At 44.6% G+C, this 21476-nt stretch overlaps 1 protein-coding gene across 1 annotated transcript in view; it reads left to right on the plus strand.

Annotated features, from left to right (window-relative positions):
- Positions 1-21476, plus strand: part of LOC144776515 (di-N-acetylchitobiase-like) — a 216022-nt gene that overhangs the window by 143267 nt on the left and 51279 nt on the right. The window contains exon 4 of the mRNA XM_078659272.1: positions 2748-2910. Coding sequence (XP_078515398.1) covers positions 2748-2910 — 163 coding nt within the window. The remainder of the gene's footprint in view (positions 1-2747; positions 2911-21476) is intronic.

Below are 21476 nucleotides of genomic sequence, written 5' to 3' on the forward strand. Positions count from 1 at the left end.
GTGGAGTCTAACTTTCTGTACGCCTTTCCACCTTTTGCTCATCTTCCAAGAGTTCTGAAGAAGATCCGTAATGTCCAGGCCTGGGTTATTCTAGTGAATCTGGGCATAAGTATCTATCCACTCAAACTTCTGTTTGGGAGGCTCTTCAGTCACAGCAGCAGGGCAGGGTCTTGCACCCAGGTCTGCGAAATCTACACATCAATGCATGGAGATTGAGCAGCTGCTGTTGACTGCATTTCACCCTCTTCATGGATGTCATTTAGGTGGCCAAGCGCCCATCTAAAAAAGTCTACTCTGGTTGCTGGGGCAGTCTTGTGGCCATGTGTGGTGCCTGCAATATGGACCCATTACCGGCAAAGCTGTGGGATGTCTTATTGCTTGTGTTGTCTTTAGCCCAGCAAGGCCTTGCAGTTGACAACTGTTAAAGGTTCTTTGTCAGCCCTTTCTGTCCTTTTGCATTTACTGGACCAACCCTCCGTGTCAACTGTTTTGATGTGTTTTCTTAAAGGATTAGGATATATGTTTCCACCTAAATCCTGCATGATGTTTCAGTGGGGCCTTAATTTGGTTCTCACATTCCTTATGTGCACCTCATATGAGCCAATGCATAACTATCCTTTGCGTCTTCTGACTCTCAAAACTGTTTTTCACACTGTGATATTTTCAGCTTCATGTGTGAGCAAGATTGAGGCTTTTTCAATACGCCACCTTTTTTCCTGACAAACTGATGTCATGGACCAGAGCAACGTTCTTGACAAAGGTGACTTTCTTTCCTGTCAGACATTCCATTGCTCTTCTGACATTCTTTCTCCACCTTAACCATCTATGGTTTGGACTCCAAAGGATTGCTGAGCTTTTACATCGATCGTACCAAGGACCACATGGTGGATGATCAGCTCTTTGTGGGGTTCACTGGGGCAAAGAAGGGAAAGGTGGTGCGTAAGCAGAACCTTTCACAATGAATAGTCCTCTTAGTTCAGATCTGCTATGTTTTGACGAAGAGGCAGCCTCCAAAATTCAGATCTGCTATAGTTTGACGAAGAAGCAGCCTCCAAAAGCTCTGAATGCTCCTTCCACCGGAGTCAAGGCTGCTAACACTGTGTTGGCACGTGGTGCCCTTGTCCAGGCTACCTCTCAAACTGCTACGTGGGCATTAGTGCACACGTTCACAAAGCACTATTGCCTTGACAGTCAGGTCCGTTGAGATTGGCATTTTTGTCATGAGGACGTTTTGGACTGAGCTGTTACGCAGACCCACCACCACCTTGGGTGGTACTGCTTTAGTATCCATTCACAAAGTGAGGAATCTACGGTTAGAAGTATTCATCAGAAGAACAAGTTACGTACCCACGACAACTGTCTTTCTGGGAGATACTCTGTCTCATTTTAGATTCCTCACCTCCTTACATAGAAAGGTCCGAATCTAGAAATCTGCACACTGTCTCATCTGGTAAATTATAAAGCTCCTTGTCCCAAGTTTTGGACAGATTCAAGAAAGAAATGGCATCACCGCACAGATGTGGCGTCTATATGAATCTCTAATGTCACTTTCAGGGTGGGACTGATCTGCCATCAGCCGGTTGACCCCTCATACTGGCCTAAGAAAGCAAAGCGATAAAAGATCTCCGGATCCAGCCAGCGCCTGTGGGTTTTTATAAGGTGAGGAAAATGCCGTTGGAGTGTCCAAAAGAGCATTACCAAAGAAAGGTAAGTAAGTTGTTTGTAATGCCAACTTGTAGTGTCGATCCTACCCAAATGCCTCTCAATAATCCTAAACAAATGTATTTGTCATTTAAATTAAATGAATTCAAATGTATTTTTAGAATTCATGGTACAGTAATTTTAGTCTTATCTCTAACACTAATCATTGTTTAATGTTTTCTGTTTAATTGTATCAAATTAAATAATATTAAAATGACTTTAATTTCCAAAAACAAGGCTCCCTTTCCCTAATGCTGTCTCTATCTCACACCCATACCCTTACACAATTCCTAAATTTAATTCCAACATGATAAATCATTTTTTAAATAAATAAATACAATTAATGCTAGTCCTAACTCTAAACCCCACAACAGGTAATACGACTGGTAATTATTTTTTTAAATAAATAATGGCATATTGGGCTAGAGTCCCATGGTATAATGGTCAGGATAGGTAGCAGAGCTGTGGAGGTACTAGTAGTGTATAGACCAAGGTGACACATGGAAATGTTGGGTAGATTAAGAATATGTCCCACTTCCTTGGCTTGGTCAGCCAATGTTTACCTCAGGTGGTGGTCAGTGCACTTACAGTTGGAACTCATACCTATACTTTTAGCCATGTCCACCCACCACATTCAGTTTCTGGTTAGCCTTTACATATAGTTATTTCTTAGAAAAATATTTCAGAAGATAGTCATGAGAATGGCAAATGCATAAACTGTCTACAGTCAACTTAACAGCACCCATAAATTAAAAAATTTGTAATGTGCTGTGCTTTTCTTAGACACGTTACGCGTAGGTTACGTGTTAATATGGTGAAGATGCAATGAAAAACTTTCTATTTCAATATCTGGTACACATAAACTACACATAAGCATTTCTTGAAACACCCAGGTAGAAACACTGTTTGTTTTTTGATCGCTTATTATACTCTCTAGCAGAGAGTGGAAATGTGTTCTGAAAAGTCACAAAAGAATCTTATGACAACTAAAATTATTTGTGTTTCAAAGTATTGCTTCTCCTGAAAGTCTCTCTCTTTCTTCTCAGGTATCTTTCGATGGAACGTGGTCTCCACGTGGTGCAGTTGGAAGGTGCTATAATTACAGTGCAATTGCTAATGCTTGTGACTACCTGTTTGTAATGTCTTATGATATGTGGTATTCAGTTGGAGTGGCTGGAGCCAATTCACCTTACAAAGAGGCATTAGCTGGTGAGTATTTTAAAACTGTTCTATGAATGTGTTTTTTTTTTTAAGTTTGAAGTTTATTAAGGCATAAAGAAGTAAAGACAGTAAATGAAGAAACAGTCATAAGGTATAAAAAACAAGAAATTTCTCTTACAAAGGAAGGACTTAATCAAAGAGATATCAAATACAGAAGAAATAATTTGCAATAAAAGTTCAGGAATTTTGTGGCAGGAGGGAAAACAGTGGAAATGTATAACGTATAAGTGATATAAAAGAAACATTGGAAGCAATCAATAATCTTGCATATAATTAAGATAAAACAATCACGGTGGTTTTTGAACTTCTTCATTGCGTATTGGAGAAGTGGGAGAAGGCCTGGCAATTCTGGATAAATATTCGGTAAGGGGGAGCCATAGAAGGTCACGTTTAATTGCTAGGGAAATTGGGGAGACAAAATTGGTGTCTAGTCGATGATTGAAACAAACTGCGTTCCACCAAGCAGAGAAGGAGACATCTTTAGCTTGTTTCCAATGCGATGTAATATGAAGAAAAGCAATGGCTATCATGAGATCAAGTAATTTGTGTCTATGGTGGGATCCAGAAAGATCAGGGGAAAGGGAACCTAGAAAAATATGAATGATTGAAAAGGGGAGAGTGAAATTGAAAATATTATGAAATTGGGACCAAACTAATTGCCAGAAATGTAGAATGGGAGGGCATTCGAAGAGCATATGTATCAAATCAGCCAAAGGGCAGGGACAGGACCAACAAGTGGAGGGAATGTCAGAGGAGAAAGATGACAAAAGTAAGGGAGTAAATAGTGTACGATTATAGATAAAAAATAAAGTTTGGGTAGTGTTAGCAGCTCTAGATGTACTGTGAATTTTAGACCAAATTTTATCCCAGAGAGTAGAGGGCCATATTTGAGACAGATCTTTCTCCCAAGCCAACTCAACCTTAGATTTAGTGCGTTCAATAGATTATTGTAGAGATTTATAGAGAAAAGAAGCAGAGGGGGATTGGTCAAGAGCATTCAAAATAGAAAGGTGTGCTGCAGGAATAGAGTTGGTAGCAGGGAGAGAGGAAAGATACTGGGTAAGGGAGGGGATCAGCGATAAATATTGTTTACGAGAAGAGGATGGCAACGAAAATTGGGTTTGGAGGAGATGAAAAGGAAGAGGATGAGTATCAGAAAGAAGTTGAGAGATCCATGTCAAACCACGTGAATGCCAAGATTTCCAATAGAGTGAGCGATTACGGATTTGAAGGTGTTTATTATGCCAAATAGGTTGGATGTGAGTAGAAGCAGTAGAAGGGTAGGAAGATAACAAGTAAGGCTGAAGAAGAGAACGAGAGTGAGTAATAATGGGAGATCTGAGAGAAGTTACATTAGAGGAAAAGGAAAGAACCTCAATGAATTCATAAGGATGAAGGAAAGATGATTCTATCGTCAACCAAAGTGGAGGATAATAGGGAAGATCTGAAGAAAGCCAACGCAAGGCTTGTTTTAAGGAAAAGGCATTATGATATGATTTAAAATTGGGAAATTTGACTCCACCCAGAGATTTGTCCTTCTTCAAAACAGAGATGGCTATTCGGGGTTTTTTACCTTTCCATAAAAACTTTAACAAAATAGAATCTATCGACTTGAAGTGGTGATTAGGGATGCGGATGGGGATCATAGAAATAGTGTAGAGAACCAAAGGAGCTAGCATCATCTTTATGGAGTCCAGGCGACCCCACCAAGAAAGAAAAAGAGGATTCCAACGATTGATGGATGTAGAGAGCTTAGTAGAGAGGGAGTCAAAATTGAATTTGAGGGTATCAGAGAGACGAGGAGCGAACCAGACACCCAGATATGTAATCTTAGAGGGTTGCCAGGAAAAGCCAGATGTATCAAATAGATGTTTTTGACATAAAGGATTTAGGGGTAGGATTTCACATTTGTCTGTGTTAAGTCGATAGCCAGATACCTTAGAGAATGAGGAGACTTGATTCAGGAAGGAAGGTAGAGTCGTTTGAGGGTCTGAGCAATAAAATAAAATATCATCAGCGTACACCGATAATTTAACTTGCTTTTGGGGACCATATTGAAAACCAGAAATAGTATCATCGCGTCTAATCTTGGTTAAAAAGGGTTCTAAAGCTAGAATAAACAAAAGAGGAGATAGAGGGCAACCTTGACGTACCCCACGACGAAGGGGAAAATAATCAGAAGTGATACCGTTAGCAAAAATGGAAGCGTGGGGGCTAGAATAGAGTAAGGAAATGAGAGAAATGAATTTAGGAGGGAAACCAAACCAACGAAGAGCTTGAAACATAAAATCCCAGCCTATCCTATCAAAAGCCTTCTCGGCATCAAGAGAAATGGCAGCCAGTGGAGAAGAGAGGGAGGTGGCTTTATTCAAAACATTAAAGAAAACACGAGAATTATCTGATGACAAACGACCTTTAACGAATCCAGATTGTTCAGGACCAATAAGTTCTGGTAGCAGAGGATCTAGTCGGAGGGCTAAAATCTTGGCAAAAATCTTATAATCTGTATTTACTAGGGAGATTGGGCGATAGTTTTTACATATGGTATGATCTTTATCTGGTTTGGGTATTAGACAGATTAATGCTTCCTGAAAAGTACCCTGAGAGGAACCAGAATTAACAAAGGATTGAAATAATAATAAAAGTTTAGGGAGGAGAAGGGAAGAAAAGTGATTGTAGAACTCAATGGTAAAACCATCTGGTCCTGGAGCTTTGCCACGACGGAGGATTGAAACAGCATGTGAAATTTCAGAGAGGGAAATAGTTAAATCCAATGATTGAAAATCAACATGAGAAGATGGAGGGGAAGGAATATCCTGAAAATAAGCAAGAAGATCAATGGGGTCAGGACTGGATTCAGGAGTGTATAAATTTTGGTAGAAAGAGACAAATTGAGTTAATATGTCTTTGTCTTTGAAGAAAGAAATACCAGCAGGACCCTGTATAGATTCAATCTTTGTTTTTTCTTTACGTATCTTGAGGTAATTTGCTAGAAGCTTGCCCATTTTGTTTTGGCCGCCGTAATAGCGGGAATTACATTTAAGGAGAGAATTTGATGCCGCATTTGTAGTAAATTTATTAAATTCAATTTTAGCAGAAATAAGTTCGCGAAGTGAAGATTCAGAGGTAGAATTATAATAGGTATATTCTAAATTCTTGATTTTATCCAAAAGTTGAGTTGATTTGGTGATTGATTGTTTTTTCTTTTGAGAAACGAAATTGATGATAAAACCTCTAGCAGTTGCTTTGAAGGAATCCCACACCGTGACAAAGGGAGTCTCAGGGAGGTGATTTAGTGCAAAGAATTCAGAGGTAAAAGCTGTAAATTTAGTGCAGAAAATGGGGTCTAGAAGTAAAGAGTTATTAAATCTCCAGCGTCCTGAATGAGGAGAGAAGGGGATAAGATCAATATCGACATAAACGGGAGCATGATCTGAAATTAAAATGGAACCAATGTCTGAATGAGTAGCTAGCTGTGCTAGGGGCTTGCTGAGGAAGAGGTAATCAATACGGGATTGGGAATGATGGGTGGGGGAATAGAACGAGTATTCTCTAAGGTCAGGGTTACATAGTCTCCAAATGTCAACTAGAGCATAATTTCGAATAGAAGTAATAAACTGGGAATGCATCTTAGAGGGAATAAATTTAACTTTGGAGTTTCTATCCAGAAAGGGGTCCATAACTTGGTTGCAATCACCACCAAAAATAACATATTGCTCATTAATTGTAACCAATTTGTCAGAAATAGCAGGCCAAAATAGTTTGTCAACACCTGTAGGAGCATAAACATTAAAAATAACGATAGGAATTTTATCAATAAGAAGATTAGTAAGAACCCAACGGCCATTAGCATCATTTTCATAAGATATAACTGAAACTGTTAACTTTTTATGACATAAAATAACAGTACCATTTTTCTTACCTAAAGCTGGAGATTGAAAAACATGTCCCACCCAACAACGTTTAAGTTTGTTAGCCTCCTTGTCCGAAAGGTGGGATTCTTGGAGGAGAGCTATGTCAGCTTTAAGCCGTGTCAAATGTGTTAGAACACGTTGACGTTTAATGGGGTTATTTAACCCCTTAACATTCCATGTAACTACTCGGAATTTGCAACTTCAATAGAATGATATAAAAAGAAGAAAAAATGAGTTGAAAAAGTAAGAGAATAGAAATGTGAATGGAAAAATAGTAATTGTAAGAGAAAGAAATCAGAAGCGAATAAAGAGAACATAGTAAGGAAAAGGAAGAGAATAGGTTGAAAAAGAGAATAGAAAAAGAGGACATTAGTAAATGCAGAACAATACATGAAGAGAGTAAAAAGATCTCAACAAATAGAAAACAAGTCAAAAGAACTGAGGGGTGACGACGCCAGAAGAGGACGACATCAACAACGGAGACTTACACCGTCGAACACCGAGGAACCAGCGATGGAACAAAATTGGAGGGAAATATGGGTACACCGGGATGAAGAAACACGAGGAGAGGATCTGTAAGAAGATAAAAAATCAGAAGAAAACATTATAGAGACATGTGGTAAATGAAACAGAGAAATAGCACGATAACACTGCACAAAATAGGGCTAGATATACATGGGTAAGAGGCACTCAATCAAATACAGTAAATAGAAACAAGATACAGCAGGGTAACAGAGAGGCAGACAAGCAATAAAACATGGTAAAACAAGAATGGTTAGACAGGTCTTGCAGTGTCCATGTTTTCGGTTTCGTGACAATGAAGGAACTCTTCAAGGACGAGTGGATCTTCAAATGTTGTTGTCCTGTCTTTGTAGGTCACCTTGAAGAGACATGGATGTAGCAGACCAAATCTAGCACCAAGGGTTCTCAGACGTGGTCTCAAATCGAGGAACTGCTTTCGACGATCAGCTGTAACTTTAGCAATATCTTGGGAAAGATATAACCTGTGCCCCTCCCACATAACTTGCTTTTTAGTCTTTGCTGCCGAAAGTACTTGAAGGAGATCAGTATATTTGAGGAACAGCATGATGACTCCGCGGGGTTTGGAGGAAACTTTCGGGCCAAGTCTGTGCGCACGTTGGATGTTAAGCGAAGAGGAAGGAGGAAGATCCAAAATTTTGGGTAAAAAGGTTTGGAAAAAAGCTGTCGGATTGGATCCTTCTGTAAGTTCCGGAAGATTATAAAGGCGTAGGTTGTTCCTCCGGTTGCGATTTTCCAACTCCTCCGACTGTCGTTTCAGGAGAGAGACATCTTTTTCTAAGCGTGAAATTTTTGCGCAGGAAGATTGAAGAGACTCGGTAGATTGTTCCACCAGAAGAACCCGCGATTCCAGAGTGGACCATTTGTCATGAAGAAATTGCAAGGTTTTAGTGGTTTCGGCCATGAAGGGTTTAAGTGCTCGAAGTTCCTCCAGGATAAGATCCATGGACGCTGAGTGCAATGAAGAACCTGGAGAGGGAGGGTCTTTTTTCAGACGTTTCGTTGAACCAGGTTGAATAAGCTTACTGGATGTAGTAGCCTTAGGAATAGCGCCGTGAGCAGCGTTTGGTTTGTGGAGAACAGGATCATCCATATTTTGCGTAACAGAGTCAGAGTCTGAGGAAAGTTGTGGATTGGCCTTAGAAACTTTAAGTTTGAGGTTTCGAAGCTTCCCCATATATGGCTAGGGAAGGAAATGCAATGTCACCACAAAATTCAGAGGAGAAGTGTTGTAAATAAGAAGCAGGAGGTACGCTTATGGTGAAAAACTGAAAAGCGTATATATGTTGCAACGAGGAATGATGAGATGCAACCAAATGTTAATCACAAAACTTATATTTTCTCCACAGAAAAAGCCAGAAAAAATTGTGTGAATATAGTATCACTGCATGGCAAGGTATAACAGATTAAAAACGTCTATGTCGACTGAAGAGTGTCCATAGGTGCTATGCAGATGAGCGTGTCCCCATATTGTGTGGGAAAAGGCGCCATACATGAGAAATGAGCGCTAAGGTTTGTTGAGAGAAAATGGCGTTTTTTGTTATCTTCAAAAAATAGGCTGAGAATGTCTCAAGTGGAGAGACATGATGTAGAGAGAGTCTCGTTAGGGCATGTGGCTGGTGTAGGAAATATCCGCAGCACGCACGCTGAGGTAGAAAAGCGGCGTTTGTGGTGGAAGAAAGAGCGCGGCAGAATGGAAGAAAATGGCGGCCGCTGGAGTAGCGAACCGCGTCACCAAAGGAAAGAGCGCATAACGCTGGAGTAGAGGAAAGCAGGGTAGCTCCTTCTGCTCACCTCATGTTCCGACAGCGGAATATGCTAGTTGCGCCCACAATTTCCCGGTGAATGCGGTGAAAGTCGCCGGTCCCGGTGATCGACTAGCGGAGCTCCGCTATCAAGCCGCCATCTTGTGCGGCGTTCAAGCCACGCCCCCTATGAATGTGTTTTCAATGAGAAACTGTGGTACAATTTGTTTCTATAAGCCTTATTTTTGGCATATTTCATGATTCATAATCAGTCTTTCCATGTGACATAACCAAGCTGTTCTGAGTTTTTTTATTCCCAGATATCGCCAAATCTCCATTTTGCACAGCTTCTCTAGAAGCAAAATGAGTAGCATGATACCAGAATGAGGGCAACCACAGACTATGTTAAACAACTCTGTAAAACGAAGATATGGCAGTCTCCTGAAAGAGAAACAAAATACCAAGTACAATGTGCTGCTAATATGATACAATTTTGTCTGCCTGGTTTCCTTCAGGATGTACCTTTTGGATGCATGTTCTTCTAAAAAGTTTCATGTATTATTGAGGCTAAATTATATTTATACTATCGCATGAGTGGAGTGATGCGTGAATTGCAGGAGGTTGGGGAAGGAAGGCTGGATCAGCAAGACGTGTAAGTGGGCAAATTTCATTTTAAGACACCAAACCAACTAAGTTGATAAGCAAGAAAGCTAATCAGAAATGTAATTGTACTCAATTCTGTTGTATACAACAGATATAGAAGAACCAGGTGTCATTGTCGAAATGCATGTTTTCATCTCTTGCTTGAGACAACACATGTGCTATCTCTTATAAGACATTTTGTTTACTTACTGCGGGCTTCAAGCCCACCCATTGCTTACCATTGGTTGGCATATCACCACTTTCTTTCCTTGCTTCTCTTTGGTCAACATGAGCCAGCTTCACATCCTCTTTGTGTGTTTCTCCCTCCCCTGAGCCTCGTCCAAGTACGTCTGCCTTGCCCAGTGTCCTACCACTGTTCTTGCTTACAGGGCTATATTCTTCTTTAAGCTTCAGTACTCCATAAGAGTGCATGTGTTTGCAGGCCATCTTCTCCCCACCCCTGTCTTGCTCCGCATTGTTGTGCTGACTATTGTTTCCTTTTAGCTTGACATGGCCACTTTCATTGAGCAATAAGGATGGTTGAGTTCTTACTGTCCATCTGTGACACTTGCGATTCCTACTTTTACGTTGTCCCCTCCCTTCAGTTTCCGCCTGAGTGGTTGGTACTTTCACATTTGCATTGACAGCTGCATAAAGCCACTGCATGTATGTTTCCCACCACAAAGCCACATAGGAGCCATTTCACTAAACACCAGGGGAGGGTTCTTTTCAACACGCACCAATTGACTCACAAACAAAAATCACATCAACATCATGGAAATGCCCTAGATTAAATGCAAAATAAATTCAGCATCATACTGATATAGCTCACTGACACCCAGGCACTAACTCTTTCATGAACAACAACCCTATGTACTTTTTAAAAATCCTAAATCCGACAGGTTGAATCGCAGAAAGTAATAAGGTGCCAGGGGTGAAGGAAAGAGGCAGCAACAATATGGAGGCAGCCTACGTGACTACTAGGTCATATCTAAAATATGCTTTGCTAAAACTGTCAGTTTGACGATTTAATGTACATGGGGAAGTCAAATACAAATATTAAACTATGCACAGAGTTTCAAGCAATGACGTTTATCCCAACTTCTTTCAACATACTGCATTGTCTTCTATCTACTGATATGTGTGAGTAGGGCAGCTGGGAAATGCCCTGTTTAATAAAACTGAATTGTGCTGCCTTTATTATTTTATGTCACCTTTGCATTTACATAAAACAAAATTACGAGCTGTAAAGCAGTTCAGTTTTCCTTCAAGGTGCCCTTGCTCATCTACATGACAATCCTATAATTCATATTAAAGAAAAGGATAACTTAAGATCTACATCCAAAAGTATTCTAAGAGCAGAGTCCACAAGCAAATTGTCTTAAGCACTGTTCAATAAGAATAGGGAAAAAGTCTTCAATATATTTTAAGTACAAAATAAAATAGCATTCTATCACAGAGACTGCTTGGTATGCCCTTTAAAGCCTTTCTTTGAAGTCTTCCTCACTTCAAAGGCACAACTGGGTACAAGTGATGGATCTCTGACTCCACCAACTCTTGCCTTGCTGTGTTGCCCTGCTGCCTGCTGCTCTCTCTCTGCCTGGGTGAGAAGGATTGGACCTACATCATTGGAATCCAGGGTGACTCCAAGGGCTTGCTGGCTTGCCTCCTGTTGCCTAGGTATCAGGATCACTAAAGACCTACAACCATTCTGTTCCAAATTCTGGGCTCTTCTGCTTGCGAGTCTGTCCTGCCATGTGGTGCCACCCCATTACCGGACCCTCGGAAGTAGACCTCGGGTTTGCTCCAGTAGAACCAACGCATCTTCTACTGTGAAAGCAAAATTGACCCATTACTGCTGCTGCAGGAACCAAACCTGTGCATCGTGGTAGGAACCTCCGCATCTCATCAGTAACCACGCCTCGGAACCAACGCATCACCGCCACAGTGTGGAGAAGATCGATGCATCGCCCCTGCAGCATTCACCTTCTGTGCCGCTGCGACCGGAACCGGCGCTTCGCTCAGCGAAACTAAAACATCTTGGGATGCGACAAGGATCAAGTTACTTTTGCTCAGTGGGCCCTGCATGAGTCATGTATTCAGCCTACGCTCCATCGATGGCGGCTTGATCTCTTGACTTTGTCCCAGTCCAGTATAACTAACTAACTCTTTGAGCACCGTTTGCTTCTTAGAGCTATTCATGTATTTAATCTTTAAAATGTATATCTCGACTTCTACACATTGGATTGTTGTCATTTTGGTCTTGATTTATTTATAAAACTTCGCTTATGTTTCTAAACCTGTGTGGAGTCTTTTTGTGGTGTTTTCACTGTCTTACTGCTTAAAGTGTTGCACAAATACTTTACTCATTACCTCTTAAGTTAAGCCTGACTGTGCCAAGCTACCAGAATGAAAGCACAGAGTAATTTAGGGGAAAGCACAGGATAATTTAGATTGTATTGTGTCCTACCCTGACTAGGATTGTGGTTCCTGCTTGGACAGGGTGCATACCTCGGCCAACCAGACACCCGATTTCTAACAAGATACATATGGCAGAAACCATTCAGCATTTTAGAAATTGTTTTTTTTAAAACATATTTTATTAGTTTTTTCTTATTTGGATCATACAACTTATGAAACATTGGCCCAAAAATGGTTTGTTGTTTGTGGTATTTCCAACATCTGGTCCACTACATTTGTAATTACAGTGTTGACATATTAACATTGATAGTAATCTTCCATATGTGCAAGTCATAGGACGTATTTTATGCCATGTGCTTTACGGTTTATGATGCATTATAATTTCCCCGTTTCTGTCTAACCCCTTTAACTCCCCCACCCCGAACTTTCGGATTGCAGTATCCAATCTGTGACACATCGGTTGAACCATCGTCAACTTTTTTTTAAAAGTTGTATTTCGTATAGGTATATATACAATTGCACATTTATTACACGTAAATACAACTACAAGGCATGGGCGACATATTTAACCACAATTAGGAAACTCTTTAATCAGTCTGGTCTATATCGGCTGCTTTCAACTCTACCAGCATAACTTCCCATTCCAACGATATCGGCATTTTACATAACCCTCTTATTTCTTCCCTGCGCAATATTGCACCGTCTGCACTGCTCCATCTTATCATTTCTGTACACCAATGTGATATGTTGGGGGGCTTGTTCGACTTCCAACGCATAATGAGGGTTCTAATAGCTAATATTAATGCTAGGTTTATGAAACGGTATTGTACCTTGTGTTTAGATACATGTTTGTGCAGCCCCGAAATGCATTCTTCCACGGTATCATGAATTTTGTGTTTTGCTACCGCCCCTGTAATTCTCCTAACCTTATTCCAATATCCCTTTATGACCGGGATAGCCCATACCATGTGTATCAGGTCTGCCCCTTCCTTTTTACATCGCGGGCAGACATGTTGTGTTTGTAGAGGGGCCGAGGTCGATCAAAGTGCTGGAGGGTTACCTGCCTACCTGCTTCCACGCAAACAGCCCATCTTCAGCAGAGGCTGCACCGGGGTTCTTGCTGCACGGCTCCCGCTGACGCCATACCAGCACTGCCGCCAGGGGTAGGACTCCAAGTCCCAGCACCCCCCAGGCGGCGCACACCACCAGCGTCACGAGGAAGCGCCCGGAGGCGCTTGAAAGGAGGAGCGCTGCCGGAGCTTGTGGGGGCCGAGGTCGATCAAAGTGCTGGAGGGTTACCTGCCTACCTGCTTCCACGCAAACAGCCCATCTTCAGCAGAGGCTGCACCGGGGTTCTTGCTGCACGGCTCCCGCTCCCGCTCCCGCTGACGCCATACCAGCACTGCCGCCAGGGGTAGGACTCCAAGTCCCAGCACCCCCCAGGCGGCGCACACCACCAGCGTCACGAGGAAGCGCCCGGAGGCGCTTGAAAGGAGGAGCGCTGCCGGAGCTTGTGGGGGCCGAGGTCGATCAAAGTGCTGGAGGGTTACCTGCCTACCTGCTTCCACGCAAACAGCCCATCTTCAGCAGAGGCTGCACCGGGGTTCTTGCTGCACGGCTCCCGCTCCCGCTCCCGCTGACGCCATACCAGCACTGCCGCCAGGGGTAGGACTCCAAGTCCCAGCACCCCCCAGGCGGCGCACACCACCAGCGTCACGAGGAAGCGCCCGGAGGCGCTTGAAAGGAGGAGCGCTACCTCCGCCCCGCGGAGCGCGCGCGGGAGCGCGCCGGGAGAAGCCCGGGACAAGGGCGGGACCGTCTGTGGCCGTCCGGGGCCGGAGGAGGCAGGGCAGGGCCACCCCATTTCCATCTACCGTACCGGTTTCAACCTGTGGTGCCGCGTCTCAGCATGTCAACACGCTCCGGTAAGGCCTTGAGGGGTTGCGGGGAGAGTGCCCCCGGGGGTGCTATGTTTGGCTCTATGGACAAATTCCTGACAAGGGTGGCGGCTGTCATAGACAATGAACTTGCCATATCTGAACGGCGCCTTTCACTTGACTTCCCTCTTGCTAAAAGTCCACCGCCAGCAATAGTGTTGTCCCCTCTAAATCTTACTTCCCCTGCACCTTTGCTTGGGGATCTACCTGGGGATTCCCTTATTGCACCTCCAATGGGTGGCTTAGAGGGGTTTGAAAGCTCGCTGATTGGTGTCCACAGTACCAGTCCATGTGCTGTGCTTGTGGATCCATGCAATGAGCTCTCTTTAGTAGGCTCACCCGGCATACAGGCCCTACACTGCCCTGAGGTTCCTGCTCCCGTCCGACAAGCTCCGACTAAAAAGCAACCTATCCAGGAGCCTATCAAAAGGAAGGGGAAAAGGGCAAATTACACTAGAAAGGGTTGCCCATCTAAGACCACTAACCATCCTAGGCACCCGCCCCTGAGGGGTCCTCCCCCCCAGAGCAAGCAAGGACCAATATCCACAGGGACAGCCATCTGCGCTCCGGCTGTTATTGATACAGTACCACCTCTCTTGTCGGCCCCACCAACGCCTGTTCAGGACAACGTGGGTCACTCTATGGAGGCGTTCGAGAAGATGGTCAAGTCTCTTGTGTTGCCACTTATAGACCAGGTCAAGAGGTTGGGGGAAAGGCTTGACTGCTTTGAGCAGGCTACTAGAGACAATTTCTTTGCCCTAAAGACCCTTCTCAAGCACCAGCCAAAGCCCAGTAAGGATAGGACTGATAGGCTAGATGAGTCCAATAGGATAGAGGTCCCAGTGAGCCCCCCCTGGGAGACCAACTGATGCAGCCGCCCAAGCACCATGTACCTGGGAATACGATCTTGGCTGCTCCAAAGGTCGGTCTTAGACAGATAAAGGCGAAGGCTCCAACTTGTGCTGCCCATGTGCATGCTACCCTTCCCCCAGCGGCAATATCTCCGGTGGCTACCCAGGCCCCAAGGCAACACAAGAAGGGTGGGACGGGCCCTACTTCGCAACCTGGGGTTGTTATATCTGACGCAACTGGTGGTGTTGTATCAACTCCTAAGGTTGCATCTATTCCCGTCCCACCTACAAATCGGCTCCCTTTGGGTCCTCCTCAGAACAGTAGACGCAAGTGTCCCCCAGTTAACCTCCCCCCTGAGTGCCACCCGTATGTTGTCATCCTTACGAAAGTCCCCCCTATTGGGAGTACCCAGCGGGAAAACCATCAGGCTCTAAAGAATAAGGTCATCCACTGGCTGAAAGCCAACAGGCCCTTGCCTGCGGGAGTGGATGGAATTATTCTTGGTGTGCGCAGGGTGGGTTGGATTGGACACGGGAAAAAATCGCTTGAAGGGGATTGTGTGGTTGTAAATTTCCAAGATGCTAGGGTTGCCCAATTTATATGCTCCCAAGGTCAACCCACGGCTGGTTCGGGTATCGACATAGTCGATTTGACATTTTTTTACCCACGGTCTATTATGTCCACCCCCTCACTCCACCTTGGACAACCCTCCTTCACTGGCAGCCCAGGGGGCCAATATTTGGTGGAAAACACTGCCCACGGCCTTCTGACCCCGGGAGTTCTCTCTCAGCAGCTATGCCCAGCTCCAGTGTTACCAAACTGGGGACCTGGGAATTGTTGACTCAGTTACGATCCGGGGGAGGATGTGGTGGCCCCAGGTTTTGTCGCTGGGTTAACACCATACCACAGATCCAATGGCTCCTCCTCCCCACTGCAGACTCTGGCTACGGCCGAGTCTGTAGAGAGGAAGGGGGAGACCGGGGCTTCCCATAACTCTCCGTTTGGTCCCCTTGATGTGGGTTCTGCGGACTTGTCACCCCCTGTCGAGGTTTGTAGCATTGCAGCTGTAACGGACCCCCAGATTAGGGTTTTCAGCTGGAATGTTGCGGGCCTCGAAAGGAAGCTGGCGTTGCCGGATTGGAGCGAGCGTGTGGAGCAATACTCCATTTGCCTGTTCCAGGAAACCTGGAGTCGGGTGCCCCTTCACAAGGCGGGTTATTCCACCCACTTTTTGCCGGCAGCAGAAAGTGCAACTGGTAGGGGTCGCCCCTCTGGCGGTTTGTTAATCTGGGTAGCCACCGAACTTAATTGTAGGGTGGAGGAGAAGGACACTAACTGCCCTGACCTCCTAAATATTTTACTTAGAAATCCCCAGGGCAGAGTCATTCTAAACATTTTTAACATCTATGCCCGTGGCACTAAGGGGGGAAGAGAATCCCCAGTTATAGCTTGCTTGGAAGCGCAACTCCGCTCATCTCCATACAGGTCTTGTACACTGTTGGCAGGTGATCTGAACTGCACCTTCGAGCCTCTTGATCTGGACATCCTAGCAGATCAAGAGGAACTTGATAATGGGTGGGGGATTCCTCCCCTCGAGCTTGGCCCTGTTAAAAAGTGGACAGATGTGGCCCTTCAGATCAACTCCTTAGTTATGGAGTTTGGGCTTAGAGCTGCCAATGGCAGAACCAGGTCCGATAAAGTAGGGGCGCACACCTATAACAGGCCAGGACACACGTCACGGATTGATTATTTCCTCCTTGACATACACCTGTGGGGCATGGTGGAGGACATGGTAGTTTTACCTTCTGTGGAGAGTGACCACAATCTCCTGTCCCTCACCCTCTCCCGCAGGTGCGTCAACAGCACCGTGAGTGGTTCTCCTTGTAACCCCGCTCCAGACCTGTCAGTGGTCACGAACTGTGGGCGAAGGCTAAAGTGGGCGAAGCTGGCTCTTTCGGAGGAGAAATCCTCTGCGATTAGGCAGCTTCTGGTTTCAGCCATGGCCAATCTTGACGGCCAAGAGGAAGGGCTGATGGAGGTGGCACCTAGGTTTTGTGTCATAATTCAGGCCATTGGCGACCTCTTTGTAGTCCCAGCCCACCCGAGCGGAAGGAAACCCAGCCTACGACCGGGTCAGGGCTGGTACAACCAAAAGTGTAGGGAGGCGAAATCACTTCTTATCGAGGCGGTCAAGTCCAAATTGCCGCTTAGGACTAGGGAGGCCAGGAGACATTACACACTTTGCCAGAAAAATGCTAGGATGGAATGGGAGGATAACTTCTGGCAGGACCTCCTGGCTGCCAGCCGAGGGAAAGATGCTAAAGGTTTTTGGGACATGGTGGGCAAAAGGAATCGTCCCGACGATTCCCGGAGGACTTGTGCGATCAATGCCCAGACTTGGTTTTCCCATTTCCAAAATCTTTACTCTCCTGTTGAAGGCCCCCTTAATGATCCCTTTAAAATCCCAGCCTTTACTCTAGACCGTGACCTGGATCTGTTTTCCTCCCTTGATGTAACAAAGCAGATCAAAACCTTGGTCCCCTTGAAAGCAGCTGGCCCGGATGGCCTACCAGGGGACATCCTCCGTGCTTACCCGGAAGAATGGGGGGCTCTTATCTCTGCACTCCTCAATGCAATTATGGGGGGAGGGCTTGTGCCTGACTCCTGGAGAGGTGCGGAGGTGGTCCCCATTTTTAAAAAGGGCAGTCGGGATTTACCCGGGAACTATAGGCCTATAAGCCTAATAGACTCCAGCCAGAAATTGGCCGGGAAAACCATCTTGGGGAGAATTACTCAATGGGTGGACGACAATCACATTCTGTCCGACATGCAGGCTGGGTTCCGTTCAGGTACAGGAACTATTGAACAGGCCTTTAGGCTTTTGTTGTTACACTGGAAGGTGGTGGTGCTGGGCAAAGGCAGTCTTTATCTGGCCTTTATTGACCTTAAGACTGCCTTTGACCTGGTACCAAGGGAGGAACTTTGGAGGGTGCTTCATGGTTTAGGGATGCCCCCGTACCTACTGAGCCTCCTCATTAACCTGCACACCAACACCTATGCCCAGGTTAGATGGGGGCTGAATGGGGAAAAGACCGATAAAATCAGGGTCGAGAGGGGAGTAAGACAGGGCTGTGTCTTGGCCCCTACCTTATTCTCCCTCTATATTAACGGGGTGGTAGATCATCTACTGGGCGAACCATCAGACGCTCCCAGCTTGGGTGGAGTAAAAATTCCAACTCTGTTGTTCGCCGACGACACCCTCCTCATCTCCAAAACCCCCCAAGGTTTACAGTCTTTGCTGAACCGCTTCCAGGATTTCTGTACCACTAAAGGCCTTGTTATCAACATAGACAAGACCAAGTACCTAGTCATGCACCCACCCCGCAAACTTGGTCGCCCTCCAATTCTGAACTCCATACCTCTAGAAAGAGTGGCGGAATTTGATTATCTGGGGATCCGTTTGAATGACGCAATGAGCTGGACTGCCCACATCGATAAAATGACTCTGGCCCACAAAAGGGTGGGGGGCGCCCTTCTTAAGGAGTACAATAACTCCTCAAAACATTGTGTTGCACCCATACTGGAGATTTACAAAGCTCGTGCAGTCCCTGCTTCTCTTTATGGATCGGAACTGTGGGGCTTGGGCAAAGTCGACTCACTGAGTAAGGCCGAAAATAAATTTATCAAGGATCTTCTTGCTATTCCATCGAGCAGCCCGACCATCCCAATGCTCTTGGACACTGGCTGTAAAGCCATAAGGGACCAGGCTCGGCTTCGTCCCCTTCTGCTCTGGGCACGCTTGTGGAGGGTCCCGGAGCTACAATCGTATGCCAATGGGCTGGCAGAAGTAATGCATGCTGATGGTTGGAGTAGCATCAAATGGCTGAAGGACATAAAACATCTTTTAGGGGAATTGGGTTTGGCCTCTTGCTGGCATAGTCACTCCGCTCCACCAAAGAAGATTCTAAAAAAACTTTTCTGGGAGTGGGTTGACGTGAAGCGCTCTAGTAGCCAGCAGCATTGCAAAACCACCGCAGCTTTCCTGTTGTTCAAAGACGTTGTCTTGTATGAGCCATATATGGATATTATAACAGTTGCTATGGATAGGTCCTTGTTCATTAAATTTCGGCTTGGTACCTTGCCCTTGGCGGATCTCTGTTCAAGGTGGAATAAAGCCCAGCCCACCTCTCGCTTTTGTGCCTCTTGTCCGGACAAACCAGAGACGGTGCCACACTTCCTTTTTGAATGCCCGGACTATGGTCGTCCCAGATCACGTTGGCTTGGCCCCATTTGCAGAGAACTGGGGACTCGTCAGCACTCTGTTGCCCTTCGGATTCTTTTAACTAACACAGCCCCTCCTATTGTTTGTGCTGTTGCAAAATTTTTAAAATGGGCTTGGTTGATAAGACTTAGAAGACTGTCTATAACAATTTAATTCTTTTTTATCTAATTTATTGCTGACATATCGTGTTTTAATTATCATTCCACTTGTACAGTCTTACTTATTTCGACATGCTGTTTTTATCTTTTTGTACTGCTTTTATGATATGTGCATATCGAAATAAAGCACCAATCAATCAGAAACATGTTATCCAATCTACTAGGGGATAAGTACAGCTTTGTAGAAATTGTTAAGTACAACAGGCTCAATCTAGAAACACTCCCAAACTTAATATTAAAATATGCCCTTTTACCTATATACAAGAAAATGATATCACAGCGTTGCGCTTATTCGGTACAATGCACTCTTCAAAATAGTCCAAAGCAAAAAGTGTAATTGTTGAGAGGGGTGGAAGCCCCTCTCAGGCAACAACCACAATCCTTGTCAGAGCGAACTTCAAAAGTCCCTAACATAACCTGTACTTAATCCTCTGGCAGCTGGCACAAAAGCAGTCAAGCCTATCTAACAGGCAATATGCAGCACACAAACAGTAATAAAGGGAAAACACAATGCAAGAAAAAAAAATCTAAAACCAATTTAGAAAAATAAAGTGTTCTTCAATAAATAAAATTATACCAGAATGACAAAGTTCAATTGGTAGAATGAGAGAAATTGAAGTTTAAAGGTATATGTACAAACTGTCGCTAAACGGTGCACAGCACCAACAAAGGGTATTTAGGCACGCTAGACCTGAACAAGGTCATAAGTTCAGCTGACCAAAATGAAGCACAGACCAGGCACAGGACCAAGTTTAACCCGCTAGGAGTTGTACCTTATGTCCTTGGTGCGAGGTCTACGTGGTGTTGCTTTTTTGTTCAGCGTCAGTGCAGAAGAGGCTTGCATCTGTGTGGCGAGGCTTTGCATCTCACTGCGTCTGTTCCAATGAAGCTTTCAGCTATGCTGAAAGGGTTTGCCGGGCTTTGCATGGCTCAGCATCGGTTCTGAATAAGCTTCCAGCTGTGGGGGAGGCTTGCCATGGCTTTGCGTCACCCGCGTCGGGTCCGATGAAGCTTGCAGTTGTGCGCCGAGGCTTTGCATCATGCTGGATTTAATGGATCTTCTGTTAGGCAAGTCAGAGTCCAGGAACTGGGGATGCACCTCTCGGGGTTCAGGGACTCATTACAGCAAAGGTCAGCAGGGCTCAGGCAGGTCCCTTTGGAGTTTCAGGCAGGTTGAGTGTAGCAGGCCAACTGGATAGTTGCAGGGAGGCCCCTGGAGCTTCCTTTGTCCCTGTAGCGCCGAAAAGGAGGTCAGCCAAATGACCCATGAAATCACTCTGGTTGGCCTGAAATGACGTGAGAAGGTCCAGTCGTCCTTCTTAAGGTGTAGGACAGTCCTTTGTGGAACAAGGTAGTCCTGCCTCTATAATAACCACAGGTCCAGGAGTGTACTGATGAGGTCTCAGGAGGTCCAATATTTATACCTGGTGCAGCCTTTAAAGTGAGGGTACTCCCTATATTATCCACACATATGGTTCTGGAAAGATCTTCCCTACACTTGCCAAGGTTCCAAGTAATCTGGAGTTACAAAAGACTGGTGGGTGTGCGTGCGTGTATGTGTCATTCAGCTAGATCTCTGAAAGTAAAAACTCTCCAACTGAGTTAATCCTCTGTAAAAGAAAATAACAACACACCCTTCGAATATCTCCCAAAATGATCAGAAATAACATTTCTGGAAAGGAAGCCCCTCACCTTAAGTTAACTTGTGACTCCATCCTTAACGATGTAGTTAAAACCTTGTTTATCTACCCCACCCAAAACGTATACATTCTAGAAAAACAATTGTTTCCCTTTAATACTCAGGTGGCTGTAATTGGTTTAGCCAAGCCCTAAAGTAGAAAACAAAACTGAGGAAACTAGAAAGTACATGCCATTGAAAGCCTAATCAGATGGATAAGGAGGCATATATATTAAGCAAAGGTGTAAATATTATTTGCTAATTAAAAAGGTAAAAAGAGATTATAACTTGCAAAACAACTGTCAGTACCCAAACATTTCAAAATAATTATTTCCAATTCTGAACTCCTTAAAAAGCCTTAGAGCCTTGAGCAAGATCATTCCCA

The sequence above is a fragment of the Lissotriton helveticus genome, chromosome 1_1, assembly GCF_964261635.1.
Source record: "Lissotriton helveticus chromosome 1_1, aLisHel1.1, whole genome shotgun sequence".
NCBI classification, from domain to species: Eukaryota; Metazoa; Chordata; class Amphibia; order Caudata; family Salamandridae; genus Lissotriton; species Lissotriton helveticus.